The following is a 19,898-nucleotide window of genomic DNA, read 5'->3' on the forward strand; positions in this document are numbered from 1 at the left end:
AGTTGAGAGATGTTTTTCCAATATAGTTGATGGTTTATTCTGTCACTCAGTTCTACTTGAGGCCAAAACAGTTTGCTTCTGCTAGGTGGCTTGTTAGGCTGAAAGTGCAATCCTTAGTCATGCAGCAGAATTTTCTATCTTTGTGCAGAATCAGGAGACCTACATAGAAGGATTGAACTACTGATCTTACGTTTATTAACAGTAGACTCTGAGCTCAGGATTTATGTTAATTACTCACACAGTCCCGATAGATTAAAGGAACTGCTAGTGTGTACCTCATTAAACTGCTTGTACTCCTTCCTTTCCTTTTCTCTGAGTCTCACCTTGTACCACCCCTTCCTCCTCATTTTCCAGTTTTTTTAACCTGATCTTCAGTCTTCTACAAGTCCGGCCAACATCTTCCCATATGTATCCAGAACCATATATATACACACACATCAGCTTTTTCTGTTTTCACTGTATATAACCACCTCAACACCTTCCTCCCTTCTAGTCAGAATTTGATATAGGGACATGAGGCTGTTGGGTGTTGAAGTCATAATGGAATTGATTAGGAAACTAACCTATGCTGTGCAATATAGCAACTGTGTTTCCTTCTTACAACACAACTATTTTGAAAGGCTGGAGTATCTATTTTAATACATATACTTTCTTCCCACAGATCATCAATTTCTACATGAACATGCTGATGGAGCGAAGTAAAGAGAAGGGATTGCCAAGTGTACATGCATTTAATACCTTTTTTTTCACTAAGTTAAAAACAGCTGGTTATCAAGCAGTGAAACGTTGGACAAAGAAAGTGGATGTCTTTTCTGTTGACATTCTTTTGGTGCCCATTCACCTGGGAGTGCACTGGTGTCTTGCTGTGAGTGCCTCTTTTATTACTGATAAAATTTAAAGGGAATCTATGTAATTATAGAATACACAGAGAGTAGTGAATATTAGTTCTACGTTTTCACTAGATGACTGAGAGAAAAAGTAGCATTTAGTTGTCTAAAACTTGGATAGATCAGTGAACTAACTCCCTGTCAAGAGTGGGAGATACTTAGACTTTGAAGAAAGCTGTGGAGTTTTCCTTTCCTGGACATATTTAAAAGGGAGTTATAAGTCAAAGCAGCTAGAGGCCAGGCGTGGGGAGTAACAGTGACTTCTTAACGATGCTGGCAACTCAGCTTCTATGACTTATTTTCTGCCTAATCATGACTTGTCTTGCATACTTGGTAATTTAATAGTTTTTATGACTCTGAGAACAGGGATACATGAGCTTAATATATTAATAAAAGTGTAAAAAGTATTTCACAGTCTGCTTTGAATTACGTTTGAAAAGCATAAGCCAAAAGGAAATTCTCCAAGTAAAGAAACAAAACCTAGACTCTTTTACCATCTTTCAGAAAATGTATGGAACTTATCTCACTCAACTTACGTTCTCTGAAGAGCATGTTCTGTCTTCACTGTTACCCACAGTGCAGATGGAGAACCTGAATACTAGAAAAAGGTTTCAGGGCAATTACTGGAGCCACCAGTCAATCAGCCCCCATTGCAGTTCTGAGTAAATAATCCCCCGTTCTCTCCTCTGCAGATTAGGCATGGTATAATGCTAAGCATCCATCAAACTTGTCATGATATCGTAGGAAATCTGGCAGAAGGTTCCAAATTCCAGGGAAGGGAAGAGCTGAGAAACCAGTTTTCTTCACTTCATAAACACAGATTTTTTTTTTTTTAATTCCCAGGTTGTAGACTTTAGAAAGAAGAATATTACCTATTACGACTCCATGGGTGGGATAAACAATGAAGCCTGCAGGATCCTCTTGTAAGTAGGGAGTTGAGGACAAAGAGTTTGATGTTGGGTATATGTTATGTTTTTCCAGCTATTGAACTCAGTTCTCTGATCCCTTCAATGTAGTGATTAATAAAGGAAATCTTTATCTTGAGTAAGAATGGATATTTTCCATCTAAGTAAGTAAAGTTTAATAATAACATAGTACCAAAAATACGCCCTAATGGGGATAATTACTGTCCCAGTGCTCTAAATACAGAGTGGAGGTATACATATAGATACAGAAACTACTTAGAAAGCATCTGCTCCAACCTCCTAAGTTTTCAGATGAAGAAACCAAGACCCACAGAGGTGACTTAGATTTGCTCAGGTCCTACTAGTTAGTGGCTCAACTGGGAACCAGAATGCAGATCTCTTTATATCCCATCTGTTTCTCTTTCCAAAATGTCTATTCCTCACTGTACCATTTTGGCAGCCAGGAGGGGGCTGGGTTCCAGAATGGTGAGCAGTTTGCACTTAAGAAAGTGCTGTATATGAGGTATGCACTCAACAAATTGTTGATTTGGATTGAATTTTCACACAGGAGAATCAAGACTATAAATAAATAAATACCTCAGTATTGCTGGAGAAACATTTTTCTTCCATTAGATTGAGTTCTGTAGGCCCATATAAACCAAGGAAAAGAATCAGAACTTGTTCCTCAGGACGGACAGTAGGTAGAAGGAGCCTGGGTATCAAAGGCAGATGTCATGCTTCCCTCAGGTTGACAGGGCAGGCCTGAATTGTGGGACCTCCAAAGGAGGCTTAGCAGTCCAAAGATTCCCTGCCCAGTAGTATATACTGTTTTCCTTAGACGCGCAGAAGAAAACTCTTCCTAAGGATTGTCAACCCCATTCTTGCAGTGGCAGCTGTCATCAGTGTTCCCCAAGCTCATCTCATTCTCCCAATACCTTTAGGCAATACCTGAAGCAAGAAAGCATTGACAAGAAAAGGAAAGAGTTTGACACCAATGGCTGGCAACTCTTCAGCAAGAAAAGCCAGGTACATTTCTTCTTGATGAGATGGAAATCCTGAGACTAGGGTATTGGAAAGAAAAGGATTTTACTGCTTGGTCCCCAGAGACCTTCTGTGTTAGTGTCTAGCCTCACCTCAGCTTGGTCATTTGGTTCCTTGGGGAAGATAGAGTAAGCTATCTGTGGGAAACTAGTAACGTGTTTCTAACGAAGAACTAGGTTTTATAAATGCCCAGCTATTTTGCTAAACTTTGATCTGTGGGAAATGTTTGCAGATTGTTTGACCCTTGTGGGAGGGGCCAGCTTTTACACCCTTGGGTGTCATGGAAATCTAAGATAGTCTCCTGTGTGATTAATATGAAATACACAGGCTGGACTGAGATGCTGAATTTTTTTCTCTGAGCCTCTGTTGTTCTGAGTGGGGGACCAGGGTCATCTCTTCAAAATTCAGGGAAACCTGTAAAATTTATATCCTTTGGCTCTTACTTATAATCAAATAAGAAAGAAGGAAGCTTGGAAAGATGTCACTTTTTTTTATTGTTTTTGACCTTTCAGGAAATTCCACAGCAGATGAATGGAAGCGACTGTGGCATGTTTGCCTGCAAATATGCTGACTGCATTACCAAAGACAGACCAATCAACTTCACACAGGTGAGCCAAGCCTTCAGGAGGGAGCTCTGTGACCACCCTGTCTCCAGACTGCCAGATAGATGTTTTTCCCTCCACTTGCTCCACTTAGGGGGCTCTGCTTCAGCTTGTGGCTCATAACACGGGTGGTTACTGCCTGTGCCACGTCACAAGAAAAAGGGGTAGTGATAGGCCACGTCCTGGGTTAGCATATATCACATATTGTGATGTATGGGCGGAGCCTTCTTCTCCGCCCATCTCTCCCACCTACCTCAAATCCTGTAAGAAGCAGAGAACTGGGACCAGAGCAAGTTTCCTATAGTTTCCCTTTATTTGGATAGCAGTTACGTTTTGGAACAGGCCACACCTTGATCTAGTGTAATTTGTTATGCTGCCCTCTTCCCCTGCCCCTCACTTGATGCAGCTGGTCAGTCTTCTTATAGTTTGTGATTGTTCATTTCTGTCCACGTGGTCCTTCGGAGACCAAAGTGGATTGAGACTAGAGATTAGGGGTTATTCTGTGTCCTCCACTTAACTCTTCTGTTTAAATCAATGGCTTTACCAGATTTTTCCACCATAGCCCTTGGGTGGAGCTCACTCTTGCAGTTCCTATAACTCCTCCCGTAAAAAGTGAGTTTTTGATTTTCAAGGGTTGGATCTCATATCCTCTTAAAAGTTTAACATAGAGGACTTGATAGACACTGTTCTCGAAATTCTTGGAGACGTTTGGGTGTACCCTGGGGACTCCTGGCAATGCCCAACAAAACTTCTAAGGTTACAACAATGGAAAATAGCAATAAAGATAGTAATAGACAGAAAAATATCACATGTGATGAAGAATGAGCCATTTGAAAGATCAGAAATTCAGCTGAGATTATTTTAGTTGAAAACCTTAATACAGAAAGGAGTGTTAGGTCTGCATACAAGAAATGAAAATAAGGGTGTCTCTGTGTCCCTACAGCAACACATGCCCTACTTCCGGAAGCGGATGGTCTGGGAAATCCTCCACCGAAAGCTCTTGTGAAGACTGTCTGAATTAGCAGACGTGGACTTGGGGGAGACCAGCTTTTTGTTGTCTACGGCCAGAGACCTTGGAAACAGCTGCTCCCAACCCTCTGTTCTTGTAAAGTCCTTGATCCTGGACCAGGCCCTGGAGAGATGCACTCACAAGCACATCTGCCTTTCCTTTTGTATCTCAGATACTATTTTTGCAAAGAAACTTCGGTGCTGTGAAAGGGGTGAGGGACATCCCTAAGCTGAAGAGAGAGACTGCTTTTCACTTCTTCAGTTCTGCCATCTTATTTTCAAAGGGCTCCAGCCTCACTCAGTCTCTAATTAGAGGCCTGAGAGCAGCTTGGAAAGACTCTTGATTTCACGTAAACCCTTGTTGTTAGGCCTTACTAAGAGGTAGGAAAGGACGTGGGCAAAAAGGTAGGGATGAAAACCACCAGCATATACACGCACACATACATACACACAGGATTTTCAAGATATGTCACTGGGAGAGTGACTGTCAACTGGACTTTGGGGCACCTGCGTAATTCCCTCCTCCAGGACTTTTCCTATTTATATGCCCTTTGTGAAATCCGTCTGCTTCTGTACAAGGCTGTTTTATCATCTGTAGCTTCTTCCTCTCCTGAGGCACAACACGTGAGCCCTGGATGGACCCCAAAGTCCCAGGCAGTCCTTTCCTTAAAAGCAGAGGCTTGCATGTGCTCACAACACATGATATGGGGAAGACCCACCCAGGGAGCGGTTTAGTGGAGCGACAAGGCACCACTTTTACTGCTACCTACTTCTGACCAAGAAGAAGGACCTCAGTCTTCAGCATAAAATTCCAGCATTGGATGAATGCAGGTCTAGTTTGGTCTGTGGCTAGCTAGTTTAAATATGTTTTCTAACCACAGAGAATTTAATATATATATATATATATTTCACAGGGATATGTTTTTGTTTTTTTTTGAAGGCTGAATGTGTTCACCATTTTAGCCTGTAGGTTTATTACCATTTTCCAAATTTAGCTCCAGCACGCACAGATCCCAGCCCCTATGTGTAGGGTGTTTGTGGACTTCCTAACAGAATATTTCGATTCCTGGGTGAATTTTGGCTTAGGGGTAGAGGTTACAGAGGGAGGCGAGATTTTCAACTGGAAAACGGGTGGAATTTGGACTGATAACTTGAGATTGAAAAACTGCTATTCCTTTTGTTCTGTGTGGCATCTCCCCACCCTCTGAGCGCTCCTCAGGCTAGATAGTGAAATGATCCAATGCCAGTGTCATTTTGTACTTAAGTTCCAAAATAGGAACATTTTATACTTTTTTCTGTATTGTAATAGGTAGTTTTGTATGAGATCTTTTCTTCTCTTCCCATGTACCTCATCCTTTCCAGCATTGTGCTTTCTCCCTGGGCTTATTTGAAAATTTTACTCTGTTTTATATCAAGCTTGTTTAGTACATTTTTCTATGTGTTACCACAGGTTACAATTTGAAAAGAAAACTATTTTTTTTAAATATTCCATTGTTAACTGAATGTTACTGTTTTCCACTCCAGCAACTAGATGTCCTACCTTTTTCATACTGCCTGCCTTTGGGGGGAAGACCACCTTTTGTTTGTTTGTTTTCTTTTTTTTCTTCTTTCTTTCTTGCCTGTTTTGTTTTTGTTTTGTTTTGTTTTGGGTTTTTTTTGGTGTTTTCTATAGGAAATAAATAGCTTTCTATATATGAGTTCCTGGGACTTTCACATTCTCGTTTAGAGAGCTATGGCCTGCAGGCTCATTGTGGGACTCCTGAACATTGATTCTTGGTACTTAATGTATTTAAGTGACAACTTGAAAGGTGACAATATGGTATAGATTTTGGACCATGAATCAAAAAGACCTGAGTTTTTCAGGTACTCTTGCTATTGTCTGGGGGACTCAAAACAAGATACTTCTCTGTATTTATTGTTTGTCCATTTAGATAACATCTGTCTTACCTTCCTCACAGACTTTTTGTACAGACCAAAGCAACAAATATTTATTGCCATGTACAGCAGAAAATGAAACATGCAACAAAAGCACTTTGAAAAATATACAAGGAATTGTTAAGCCTGTCTGAATTTGACCCCACTTTCTGACCAGTGCAGTTTGGTACAAGGTGAAGTTAGTAATCCTGAGATGCCCTGCATGAGTGGGCCAGGCTGAGACACAGGTGGTCCAGGGTGGGAACCAAGTAGACTTAACATAGTGGGGGCCATCCTTTCCAGAGAGCTGCCCAAGAAGAGCAGGACCAGCATCTGGAAACTTTCTTCTTCATTTAAGGGTGGACCTTGATGACAGGGGGGAAAAAATATGACGTTCCTGTATTCCATGGCCAAGGGCATGTTACCAGTGTCTTGTTTAACCTGCTTTAAACTGAAGCCTATTGCTTTCCTTTTCTCCCGTCTTCCCCTGTCCTCTGTGTCCAGTGCTCGTAATTACCTGCCTCCCCTAAAAAAAGGAACACTTGATGGATGATAAGCTCTAGATGCCAGATATGAAGCCTTCAGCAGAAACCACAGTCTCAACAATCACTCCTGGACCCTGTACAGAGAAAATCAGACCATTCCTGCCCATTTGAGGATACATGGTGCAAGGCACAGAGGCTAGTTCCATCCCATTTGTCACCTGGGACCCACCGTTGCTCCCGGGAGCCCTGTTTAGGGTTGAATGTAAGCGCTTTTCCCTCATCTGGCCTGGAGACTTTGTGCAAACTGACTCCTCTGTATATGAGGTGCTACATATTTCTCTATGGTATCAACTTCTTTCTTATTTTGCCCTTGTAATTGTGCTAGCATCTTCTACCCACTGCCCCTAGCAAGATTAGCCCTAAAGTTTTAGTGTTCTGGGATAGAAACAGGTTGCCTGGAAAAGCACTGCCAGCAGCCATATTCCATAGTCTGTCCATGGCCACCTGGTTCTACGTGGCCCATAAAAGGCTCTAGTGGGTAGAGAGGGAGGGTTCACTTCAGAGCCCCAATGTTTTTAACGTTTCAGCTTCTGGTCCTTCTCCTGTGCCATCCCTCCAGCTCTCAAATATGTCTTAACCCAGAGTAAGAGAGGCAACTGACACTCGGCCTTTGTCTCCTCCCTTGCTCCACCTGGATGGGCCAGGGGGGTTGGGGTAGGGTGGAATATGATGCTTTCATCCTGGGAGCTCACATACCCGAGAGAGTCAGAAAAGGACGTGTAACGCTATCAGGCCCTGTTGTTGACTCAGACTACATGCTGAGCTTCTGGCAAAGTGGCCACTTTTCCCTACCCAGGAGTAATCTGTCCACAGCTTCAAATTCATCCTAAAATTTGGGAAGGGACAAGTAAGACTCAACCCAGTAGCTTTCCTAATAGCCCAGGCCTTATTTCACCTGTGGTGAATCCTAATATCTGTCTTTTAAGAGCCCATGATTCCTATTCCCAGCTTTGGAGGTGGGGAGTGACGTAATGTAAGGGTAAATGGGGTTATGCTGGTCACCACTAAGAGAAGAGTACTTAGACATGCATCCCCTGTGGGAGAGAAATGGGAAACTAGGAGACTTTTAGCTACAAGATAAACCTCGAGGAAACGTTAGTGCAGGCTGCCTCTCTGGCCTGTCAGGGAGCGGGCGGGGAGAATCCCAGTTGGGAGTGGTTGAACCAGATGTCCAGGGTCTGGTCAAAGTCTAAGATTCTGAAATGTTATTGAGGGCCATAATGCTGCTTGGAATAGAAATTGGTCAAGGTAGAGATTCAAAGTCAAGTTTAAGGCCAGTGTTAACACTGGCTTGATCTTAGAGTTAAGGCGCAGGTCAGTCTTTCCTAATGGAACAGATCATAGCCGCTGACTTTTCTCCATTCTGGACTGAGGCATAACCATCAACTGCTTGACTTCTGGAGATTGTCCTTCCATCCTTTGCAGAACTTTAGTGCTGGGACAGGAAAGTTGTCGGGGAGAGGCACACAAGGAGCCCCGAGTCTTCCACCTGCTGGGCACCCCTCATCCAATTTACTCCACTGCTTTCACGGATACACAGCGCACACCCCCCCAAATCTCACCTCCTTGAAGCCTTCCCTGATTACATTAAAATCTCTTATCTGGACATCTGCAGCGCTTAGAAAATAATACAACCCCACATGGCATATGTATTGTAATCTGTCCTTTACATCAAGAATGGACTGAGACCTGTGTTGCCAGTGAAGGCAGGTGAATGATTTGGTGCTTTTTTTCCAGGCCAGGAGTGCAAGCTGCTTCTCTCTGGCCTGCTTGGGAGGAGTAGGGGTAACTGACTAAACATTTACTTAGCCAACATTGCAGGAGTCCGGGGTAGAAGGTCCACTCACATCAGCCTGCAGTGAGGCTGCACCTCCTTTGTGGCCCTAAACCTAATGCCTCACTCTGCCCTTAACAAAAGCCCCTTCCTCAGTAGTTTGGCATGTCCTTCAGGGGTTCCAGTCTCTATGCAAGGGGCCTAATCAAAGTATTTTTTCCCTAACCACACACCTTTCTATTATATAGTTTTCCTTATGTTTTTTTTTTTTTTCCAGTGATGTTGTACATCCATTATGGATTGTGTGTCCCCTTCTGTCTGCCTTGTCCTTTAAATGGACTCTTTTACATGCTGCCTGTGTCTTGTCTATTAGCCAGAGCTAAGTTCCTGGAGGGCATTTTCCTCATCTAATACTTCTGGGGAGCCCCTTATGCTAGGTGTTTAATAAGCCTGTGTTTAAGCACTGGGCTTGGGGGCCCTGGAGGGTGGAGTGAAGAGATGGTTTGACCATCTGGTGGAAATGGTTTGACCATTTGGTGGAAATAAAAGCCACCCATCCTCAAAGACCTTAGAGTCTAACTCCTGTAGGAGGCCAGGCAGATACCAAGCAATGGACCTTATCAAGAAGGCAGACTCATAGGCATATGGTCCAGTTTGAAGCTGGGTGTAGATGATGGAGGGGCAGAGGTGGAGATAAGTCAAGGATGATGTTGCCTTTATCTGACTATCTATGTGTGACTCCCTAGTTTTTAAAAGTTGATTTATTTTAAAATAAATTCTGTGGATTTTGCTTTCTTGCTTTGACTTGGAAACTCCCTGGTAAAAAAGGACTCGATGGTGTTTGTCTCTCTGACTGTCTCTCTGTCTCTTTGACTGTTTGTTCTGTCTCTGACTGTGTCTGTGTCTCCTGATCCAAGCTGGACCAGTGATTGGATCCTCAGTGTGGTCTGGATTCCGGAGTCCACGCCTTAACCAGGAGTCTGAATACTGTTCATTCATTCATTTCATTCCACATACCTGGAATTGAAGTCTGAAACGCAAATAACATGCAAATCTGTGGCTCCTTGGCACTTTTTAAAACCAGACCTGTCTGTGGAGCCAGCCAGAGAGCCCTCCTGAGCCAAACACACTAGTCGGGACTTCCAACCCACCCTGGCTACCTAACAGCATCCCTTGTCTCCTTGCCCCCTCCCACACCCCTTTCTTCTCACCATCTAGCCTCCAGGAAGTGCTTTCGCTGGTCTACCTGTAAAACTCGCACTCCAAAGAATGAAACAAGAAAGCACCAACTTCTGATAAATCTTCCACTATCCTGGTGAAACAGTTTTATCCGTGTTGAGTTAGAAGAGTTGCTTGTCATCTCCAGGACATTCTTTTTTTTTCAATAAATTTATTTATTTATTTATTTTTGGCTGCTACTCTTCATTGCAGTGCGCAGGCTTCTCATTGTGGTGGCTTCTGTTGTTGCGGAGCATGGGCTCTAGGCGCGTGGGCTTCAGTAGTTGTGGCACACGGGCTCAGTAGTTGTGGCTCGCGGGCTCTAGAGCAGGCTCAGTAGTTGTGGCGCACGGGCTCAGTTGCTCTGCGGCATGTGGGATCTTCCCGGACCATGGCTCGAACCCGTGTCCCCTGCATTGGCAGGTGGATTCTTAACCACTGCGCCACCAGGGAAGTCCCTCCAGGACATTTCTTGAGTTCTAACATTTTTCTGACACAGTTAAGATTTTTCAGCCGTTTGAAAATGGTTGGAGTGAGGAGAGAAACCTTCAAGCCACTCTTGTTTTCTGATTCCCCAATGTGGTTAAAGATAGCTGACGATTGCCTGGGTCTTCAGATGGGGAGAAGACTCCATCACAGTGGGGACCTGGACCCAATCGTGAGTCAGAGTCAGCCTCTACCCCCAGGTGGCTGGGTTGGTCTTGGGCCCCGCAGAAAGTTACAAAGGGAAGGGGGGTGGGACTCACGTTCCTTAAGGATTTCATGTTCCATATGTGCTTTTTATTCTTTTTCAGATTCTTTTCCATTATAGTTTATTACAAGATATTGAATATATAGTTCCCTGTGCTAGATAGTAGGACCTTGTTGTTTATCTATTTTATATATAGTGTTTGTACCAGATGCTCTTCTGAAACCCAGGCAAGAAAGTTTGCTTCCTTGTACAACTGAGCTCCGTTTCCCGTCAGCCCACCACCGGCCAATTACCTATGCCGACACGGGCCCGCGAGGCCCTGCACGGTGGCTCACCGCCTTTCCAACAGCTCCCCCCATCACTCTGCCCCGGCTCCGTGGTCTCGGCCGCGCAGGCCTGCTTGGTGTTTGTCTAACAAACCCACCTTGCTTCTGCCTCAGGGTCATTCTACTTGCAGCTTCCTGTGGCTGGAGGGCTTTCCCCCAGCCACTCTCCCCCGACTCACTCCCTCACCTCCTCTGTCATTCCCACACCCCAGTTCTCACACTCCCTAGCTCCCTTCATGTTTTCTCTGTAGCATTTCATATCTGACTGTATTATTTACTCATTTGCTTTGTCAGTCTCTCGCTAAAATATTCTGTTTATGCTGCATCCCAGGTGCCTAGAACAATGGAAGGAGAGAACTGTTGAAGGAGTGAACGAATTAGTTATTCAGCATCTCTGAGCAGTGCCTACCTTCGATATTGAGAGCCTCCACCCTATCAAGTCCTCACTCACTTCCTCGTATATGGTTGACAGGGCAGCTTCCCCCAGGGCCTCTGGCTCCAAATTCATCATCCACTTAGCATTTAGAGTTGTCTTCTTCCAATAATAATAATAAGACTAAGCATTTATTGAGGCCCTGGCCCCAGCTTTATGTGCCAAATCTTTATATACATTGCCTCATTTATTCCTTACGAGTGTATGAGGTAGGTACTTTTATCCCCATTTCTCAGATGAGAAAACGAGGAGCATAGAGATTGCATAAGTTGCCCAAATTCTCACAGATTGTCAGTGATAGAAACAGAGACTCCAAGCCAAGAGCCTGTGTCCCCGAAGCCTGTGGCCTGCCACTTCACACAGCCAGCCCTGCTCCGTCTCACTCGGCAGGGGTCACGGGGCTCCACCAGCATGAAGCCAGCGAGAGCCTCCGAAGAGGTCCCTAAAGACCAAGCCTCCCTCTTTTCCCTCATGAGCAGGTTTGAGGCCCTTACTTGTCTCTTCACCTTAATTTGGAAGGTCAAGGGGAATGTCAGGGCACCTCTCCTTTGGGGTTCATTTCCTCTTGACTTTTCTAGCAAGGGGTACCAAGGAATTCCCTCACCCCTCCTTCGACAGCTCTTTCTCCAACTGACCTTCTTTTTGCCCCCCACCCTTGTCCCCAACTCCAGGTTGCCCATACTAGCAACACTTGTCCTTTGAGGCCTCTGGTTCTAATCCCGAAAGGGGCAGGGCTGAGGACTGGAGGGTAGTGAGTAGGGAGACACCAAGCAGATCCAGCGCATCGCCACCGGTTCTCAGGGATCAAGGGCGTCGCGTGGGGGGACACTTGGAGACACTTTGGGTGCTCCCCAGTGCCCCAGTTTATCTTTTCACTTTTGTCTGTGTCTAGGGCTCTGTCCCCTCAGTATGAAGTTTCCTCTGCCATTCCGTTCCGACTGGTTTGAGAATCTCAGGAATGCAGAGCCCGGTGCCCTCCTGCTCTCCCCTCCCACCTCCGGACAGAGAGCCCCTGTAGAGGCCGAGGGGGAGGAGTCCTGCTGTCTTCCTGGAAAAGAAAGACAGCACACACTCAACCCTTCCTCCCACCCTCTGTCTCTGAGTTTTTCCCCAAAATCAGTCTGCCACTTTCAGCTTCCTCTTAAACAGACGGCCTTTCCCACCCTCACCCCTCACTGGGGGCCTCTCTTGATGGTAATTACTCCTAATTGTTTTCCCTTGGCGCACGAGGCCTTTTCTTGCCTGCCCTGAGCCAACAGTTCTGTGTCTGCTCAGAAAATAGGCTCAGCACAGACCACAGGCAAGCCCCCTCCGGCCTTAAAACCCAGGCTTTCTAGGTCTGATGCAGAGGGCAGCTTTGACCATGCATCTACTTTAAGGGAAGGCTCTACCTGGACTCTCCCAAAGCAAATTGCAGCACGGAAGAATGATTAAACTTCAGGAGCCCATGCCAGCAACAAGAGCCCCTGAGGAGCTCTGAGAACGTCCTTCCATGAAGATCTCAGCACCAGAGAAGATCTACTGGATCTGGCCTGGGGACAGGACCCCTGAATGGGATCTCCAAGCCCCACGGCGCCGGCCTTGGTGGAATGGAGCCGCCCGTCGCCTCAGCCAAGCCCCCTCATCACGGCCACTCATGCAAGCACATATGCACTCATGTACACATGGCAGCTTTGTGTTGCTCCCTCCTGGCACCCCCAGCTTCTGGATCAGCACCGTGATAGCTAGCGATGGGGCTGGAGGAGGAGGACGAAGGAGGGGGGACCATGGGTAGCAGGGCTGGGAGTGAGAAGAGTTTGGATGGGGGCAGAGATGCCACTGTCCCTTTTTCCCTCAGCAGGGCTGTTGACCCTGATTCGTTCTACCCTCAAAGGAAGGTCCTTAGCAGTCTAGCACTCTTGAGAATTCTCTATACCTTTTGGAAAAGGATTTGGGGGTGTTATCTAGAGAGGAGAGGATATAGGAATGTTTTATTCATTCATTCAAAAAAATACAAGTGCTTACTATGTCAGGCCCCTGTGTTAGGTGCTGGAAATGTTCTCCACCTCCTGGTCCAAGCACATAACAGTCTGCTCTAGCCCCAGCCTAAAACATTTTGTGCCCAGGGTCCTGTTCCATGGCACCCCCATCAGCCTGAGCCTCATCTCTTCCCATCTATCTCCTCCCTAACTCAGTGCTGCTTTGCCCAGCTGCAAAGCACCTTTTCTAGTGGGCAGAGAAGCCTCTGCAAGAAGGGGCCTGAAGCAAAACATGAGGATGGAGAAAAGGCCAGCTTCACCCAACCCCAGACCTCCAGGGGAATCTCAAGGACACGCTGTAAAGAGTCTGGGAAAAGAGATTTCCTTTAGATTCAGGAGTAAGTTGGCTGCACCTTCTAGACCTAGGTTTCTCCTTCCTTGTGTCCCACGTTTTGACCAAGAAATCAGATTAGGTTTATCAGAATGTCTACTTGGATCTAAGAGTCTTCATTTATTTATCTATCTTTCTACCCATTCACCCATCTACACATCTGCTTATCCATCCATCCATCCATCCAACATTCATTCACTCACTCTTTTAGGACCTACTCTGTGCCAGGCACTGGGGAGAGAGGGATGAATATGGTATGGTCATTGGTCTCTGTGGGCCTATCCTTTGGTCCCCAGGGCATCTCTCTCAGCCTCAGCTACTTCCACAGAACCCAGATCTCCCTTCTCTCCTCACATAACAAGCCAGACTCCTACTGAGGAGGACTCCCAATGGATAACTAGAAGTCCTGAACCAGAAGCCACTGGTAACAAGGGCCAGTGAGGGGAATGGAGGCCAGGCTAGTGGTGGGAGGGATGAGGAAGGCTCCCAGCCAGGCCACTGAGCCCATCACTGTGGCTTGGCTCCTTTTGGTGAAAAAAAAATAGCAAGTTTGGACAAGTGTCTCCCTGTGTCCTGAGCTCTGGGTTGCTCCCGACAGGAGTCACTCCATTAAACAAACCACAGCCAAGGGCAACAGGGGCCCCAAGAGGACTCGAAGGAGGAGCAGGAACATGGGGCTCAGGACAGGACTTGGGCCAAGCCCATCCATCACAGGCACAACGGTGCAAGTGAGGCCTGCTGGCTGAGTTGGAGTTCTGAGCGCACATCGCGGGAGCTGCAGGTGAGGCAGGGGAAAGAGAAGCCACACCTAGACTCACAGACAAGGAGAAGACAGACACACACAGTACGAAACTGAAACCACCCCAAGAGCAAATAGGGTCAGGTCTCTAGAATCTGTTTTAGGGTATTAGCTAAAGATCCTTCCCCCAAAGTACCCAGATGCGTAACAGGAGGTTGACAGTAGGGTTGAGAAGAGGAGGTTATGACAGGGCACCAGAGCGTGTGTGTGTGCATGTGTGTGTGCGCACACGCACACGCGTGCACGCTCTATTAATATATGAGTTTGGGTCAGTATAATTTTCTTTCTTCTGTGCCTTCTATTTCATTCTAAAATCAGAAGGACTCTGAGTGGTTTGGGCTTCTCCAGGGCTCCCCTCCCCTTTCCACATGTGGCCGAGGGCGAGTTAATGGGACTGCACACACAGAGACTCACACAGCCTTGAAGACAGAGACCCATTCATCCCAGGACACCGTGGCACCTCTCTCCCAGGCTGGCCTGCGGTCCGTAGCTCCCACACGCGCGAGTGAGAGACGTGCGCCTTTGCACACGCCACCTTGCCCTCGAGCACACACACAGAGCCACACTTGGGCTCTGTTAACCCTTCACCACCACGTGCGGGGGGCTCTGGGCTCCCAGCCTGGGCTCTGACCTTGCCTCTCTTAATCCCTTTTACCCAAGCCTGGCCACACCTGAGTTAACCCTAGAACAACCTCCTCAGGATCCCCGGGAAGCCCACTGCGGGCCTGCAAATCCCCCGAGTACCCTGGAGGGGAAGTGAACACACTCTCAGCCAAAGAACTGGATGAAGGCATTCCTCCCCATGAAGGAAGAGAGAGGACTCTGAACGTCTGGATTCAAGTCACAGCTATGTCGCCTGCAAGCTGCAGTCCTCAGGCAAGTCAGTCAGCCCCTCTGGGCTCCGGTCTCTGACTGTGAGATGAATAGAGGCCACCCTGAGGTTCATAGAGAAACCTACTAAAATCATACGCAAAACATGGAGAAGTCTATATTTTGCTGGAAAGAGGTTTCATGAGTTTAGTCAGCTTCTCATAGGTCCGTTGAACTCCCTCAAAACCAAAGAATCAGTGAATTTCTTGACCATTCAGGGCTCTACTTGTATGAGTCATGTGCTTTGCAAGCAATGCAAAATGGCCATTGTAAGTCCACTCAATCATCTAAGGTCAGTGTCAGCCTCACCCGACACCTACTGTCTGAAGTTCTCCCACACGACCCCCATTCCCATACCCCCATACCCGTCACCTCCGTGGAGAGTCTAGCTCAGGCTCAGACTGAGGTGCTCTCATCTAACGGACCCACTTGCTGGGCTGCGGTCATCAGGTTGGAGGGTCAAGCCTGGTAGTGGTCATGCAGCAAGAGAGAATGGAGGATGGGGTGGATATTCAGAATAATAACCATGATACTAATGTCTAATGAGTGCTTTCTATGTGCCAGACACTGTGAAACCAAACAATGAAGTGAATAATATCATTATTCTCATTTTACAGGTGAGGAAACTGAGGCTCAGGGACATTGTGCATTGCTCAGGATCACTTGCCCAATAAGTGGCAGAAACTAACACTGAAATCAGGACTGTCTGACTCCAAAGTATTTACTCTTAAAAGAGAAGGACATCAAGGGGATGAACCCATCCCTGGTAACACTTCAGATGAATTGGGCACAGCGCTCTTCAGCATTTGGGGTACAAAGCTACATAAGGAATCCCCTTTGGAGAGAAGGGCCGGAGCCAGAAGTCTGTCTGAGCCAGTCCTTGGGAGTATGAGGGCAGCAAGAAGGCTGGGCCAAAGGCACTGGCTCTTCAGAGCTTTTGCCAAGGCCTGGTTCAAAGCCCTCTTTGTTCACTGCTCTGACTTCTACAGGGTCCTCCATGTCCATCTTCAGGAACCTTGGGCTGCTTCACCAACATATGGGGGTCTCCAGTCCCTCCCACCCTCAGCCAGAGAACATCCAGCCCCCATCATGCCGAAGGGTCCCTAAGAGTGTGGGTGGCCAGGGGCAGGACTGCTCAGGAGATGGGGTGGGCAGGAGGGACTGTGTCCGGGAGAATCAGAGTGGAGGGACTGCACACCCGCTGTTCCCCAAACAAACAGGCTTTACTTCTTTTGAGGCAGAAAATCAAAGACTTATTAGCTGTTTATTTTTATATTACTTAAAAGAGTTTTACAAATTCTTATTAATTTGCTACTAAAGGGCTCAGGATTCCTTCAAACGCTTGTTAATACAGCTCCCCTATCCTCTTCCTCCTATAATCCTTCAGCCCCCTTCAGCCTCTGCTGAAGTAACAAAAAGAGAAGGGAAGATGGGAAAATGTGCCAGCTGGATTCTTGATAGATATCCCAGAACTTAATTTCAGCTTCCTCCTCCCCAGACTGGCGTCTAGAAGGAACCAGAGAATATAGGAAGGAGCCCTAGCTCTAGGAAGTTCTGGAGGATGGGGTCCACTCCACTAGGGAGTGGGGAGTCGGGAAATCTCCAACTCCTTTCCTGGTCCCCTTGCTGGACACTCCTAATACTCCATTCTTCTCACACTGTTACCTTGGCCCTTCCAGATTTGAGCTCCACCTCCTTCCTGAGGGTAGCGATGGTAGTCATGGCTGCATTTCCCAAGCCCGGGAAGAATATGACTGACAGCTTTGCAGGAGCCTCCATGTCTGTGGCCTCGTTTCCTTGACCACTTTGCCAGGGAGGACATGAGGCTGTTCCCAGACAGGGCTTGTTCCTCCTGTTTACCTGGGTCCCCCTCACGGAGTGCCTCCTTCAGGTCCCCCTGTTCTCTGCTTAGCAGTCAGGCATCCTGCTCCGGCACAGGCATCTTCCTGCCCTGTTCACAGACAGTTCTAGAGATTTCCTCTCAGTGCAGAGCAGCGTGTGGCCTGGGGGCCCAGGGACCTGTGATGGTGGGATGTCCTCGGAGCTGGGTGGTCCAAAGGTGGGCTAGAAACTCCTCGGGACACCAGTAGGGCAGGGTCGCTAAATAAAAATTTAATCATGTAATCTCTGCTATTTGATTTTTTTTTTAAGCATACAGGTGGTCATCATGGTAAAAGCCAAAACTTTGTTGGACCTCTTTATGCTTACTTTACCATTTGAATTGCTTTTATTGGAATATCAATCTTTTCAAAGCTGGCACTTGTAAAAGTTTTAATCCAGCTCCAAGGGCTCTGCATTGTCCCTAAGCAAAAGGAAAATCAGCCTGGAAAAGTCAGTCCTATGTGGCCCCCAAAATGGGGGTGGAGTGATGGCAGTGTGCCAGAAATAAGGGGCATAGGCTTTGGGGCCAAGGGGCTTAGGTTCAGGCCCCAGAGCCATAACGTGCTACCTGAGAGACCCTCAGCTCACCCTGTGTTCTCTCCCCTCTAGACGGTGCAGTATTATTTGACTCTACTTCAGTGGATTGAAATGAAGGTCAGTAGGACTGCAGATGCCCAGGCATGTTGAAAACAGTCACGACATCAATATCAGTCATCATTAGAACAAAGGGTGGAGGGAATGTCCCAGAAAGACCATCAGACGCTTTATGATGGCCTCTTGTCCACCTCTTGGCTTCTAGTCCAACCCAAATATACACAGGGAAGGAGACCCCAGGCCTTCTCAGTCTAATTCTGGCCTCACCACACTGTGAGGGTGGTCTCTCTCTCTACTGCTGAAATAAACACCTTTGGGTTAGTAAACAACAACAGTTTAATTCAAGGTAAATTTCCAAAAGGACTCCCTTTGCTAATTACAAACACAATGCCACCGGGCCTCCAGGGAGAGTGGACCCCACCGTAAGGAGCCCTGTCCAAGTAGGGCTTCTTGGTCCCTGTGGTGTCAGCGGGGACTGTGATCTCTGAGTTCACCCTCTTCCTTCTGGCCAGGGCAGAGTGCAGCCCCGTGTGCTGTTTCTATCGTGTGAGCGCACTGGCACAGCCTACTAGTTGAAAATTGGCTCTCCTTGGATGGCCCTCAAGCACTGCATTTTTTTCCAGCAAGTCTCACCAGACCCACAGATGAATTTATCTTCCCTGCGTGCGCCATTCGGCTGTTTCTGTTTCAGGAACCGCTAGCTCAATGAGTTCCACTGTTCTGTGGAGCTGGCCAAACAGCCGTGGCTCTGTTCTCTTCGCCAGACCCTGGGGCCTGGAGTTCTGCCTCCGGGAATTCCAGAATTTGAGAATGTTAGAGCTGGAAGACACCTCAGCCCTCACCTAGTCTTGCCCCAACCTCTGTACAGATGGGGAAACTGAAGCCTAGGGAGGGGAAGTCCTTCAGGGGCACAGAACGTCAGCCTTTCCTTTAAGCTGTGCAGGCACCACTTTCCCTGGCCTGCTGGCCTCTCGGCCATGGAGAGCTGGGACCCTCCCAGGCAGCCCACTCCATTGCTGGAACACTAGGAACGTTCTTCCTAACATTGGGCTAAAACTGACCCCCTGACTCCCTTTGTTGCTCATCTTTTTGTGCAGCCTCCATGGAGAGACAGGACCAACCTATAAAGAACAATTTAGAAATCAGTTCATCCTCAAAGGGACTGGAGCAGACCGTCCCGGGTCTTCCCCGGGCAGCCTCTGCCACCAGATTGCAGAGAAGGCCCAGCATCCTCATCACAGATACTTGGATTCAAATCACACTCGATTGCTTAAGAGCTATGTGATGGTGAGCATGTTACTTAACCTCAGTTCCCTCATCTGCAAAAATAGGGATAATGGTAGTTTCCACCTCTAAAGGCTGCTGTGAAGATGCAACGACATAACATGAAAAGTGATTAAGCACAGAGCTGGTCTATGGTCAGAAGGCAAGCAATGTGGTTTGTGGATGCTGTTGGAAGAACATAGGCTCTGGATTCATATTGCTTTCATTTAAATCCCAGCTCCTTCACTGCTTCATTTATGTATCATACTTGACTTCGAACAAATTACTTAACTTTCCTGGGCCTCGTATGCTGCATCAGTTTGGATACTTGCAAGTTCCAAAAAAAAAAAAAAAAAATTCCAACTCAACTATCTTAAATAATAATGGACTTTATTAATTCACACAACAGAAAATCCTAAGGTCATAAGAGTTTCAGGAATAGTCTGATCAGGGCTTCAGCTTGTACTCTGTGACTCTCTTGGCTTGGCTTTGCTGATATGTTGGTTCATCCTCACCTATGATTATGGCTCACCTATGATCCTAAGATTGCCACCAGCAGTCCCAGGCCTCACACCTGCACATATCACAGTCTAACATAAAGGAAAGAGAAGAGCGGTCTTTTCTTTCCTCATCATTAAATCAACTTCTGCTCTGCACTTCGTTTGGATCAACCTGAAAGAGTTTCTTGGGCATGAGTGATAGGATTACTGATCTGATTGGCTCAGATCTACCAGGTTCTACCCTTGGAATTGGGCATGGTGTCAACCCTACCAAACTGCAAGTTTGCTCCATAGTGGG

At 46.8% G+C, this 19,898-nt stretch overlaps 1 protein-coding gene across 3 annotated transcripts in view; it reads left to right on the plus strand.

Annotated features, from left to right (window-relative positions):
• The window catches only part of SENP1 (SUMO specific peptidase 1), a 57,731-nt gene extending 50,984 nt beyond the window's left edge, over positions 1-6,747 (plus strand). For all 3 annotated transcript variants that reach the window (XM_081248879.1, XM_081248881.1, XM_081248880.1), the window contains 5 exons: positions 662-865; positions 1,731-1,810; positions 2,734-2,818; positions 3,346-3,441; positions 4,379-6,747. In XM_081248879.1, coding sequence (XP_081105005.1) covers positions 662-865; positions 1,731-1,810; positions 2,734-2,818; positions 3,346-3,441; positions 4,379-4,441 — 528 coding nt within the window. In that variant the 3' untranslated portion in view covers positions 4,442-6,747. The remainder of the gene's footprint in view (positions 1-661; positions 866-1,730; positions 1,811-2,733; positions 2,819-3,345; positions 3,442-4,378) is intronic.
• The last annotated feature ends 13,151 nt before the right edge of the window (positions 6,748-19,898 follow it).

The sequence above is a fragment of the Mesoplodon bidens genome, assembly GCF_964165515.1.
Source record: "Mesoplodon bidens genome assembly, chromosome: 11".
Taxonomy (NCBI): Eukaryota; Metazoa; Chordata; class Mammalia; order Artiodactyla; family Ziphiidae; genus Mesoplodon; species Mesoplodon bidens.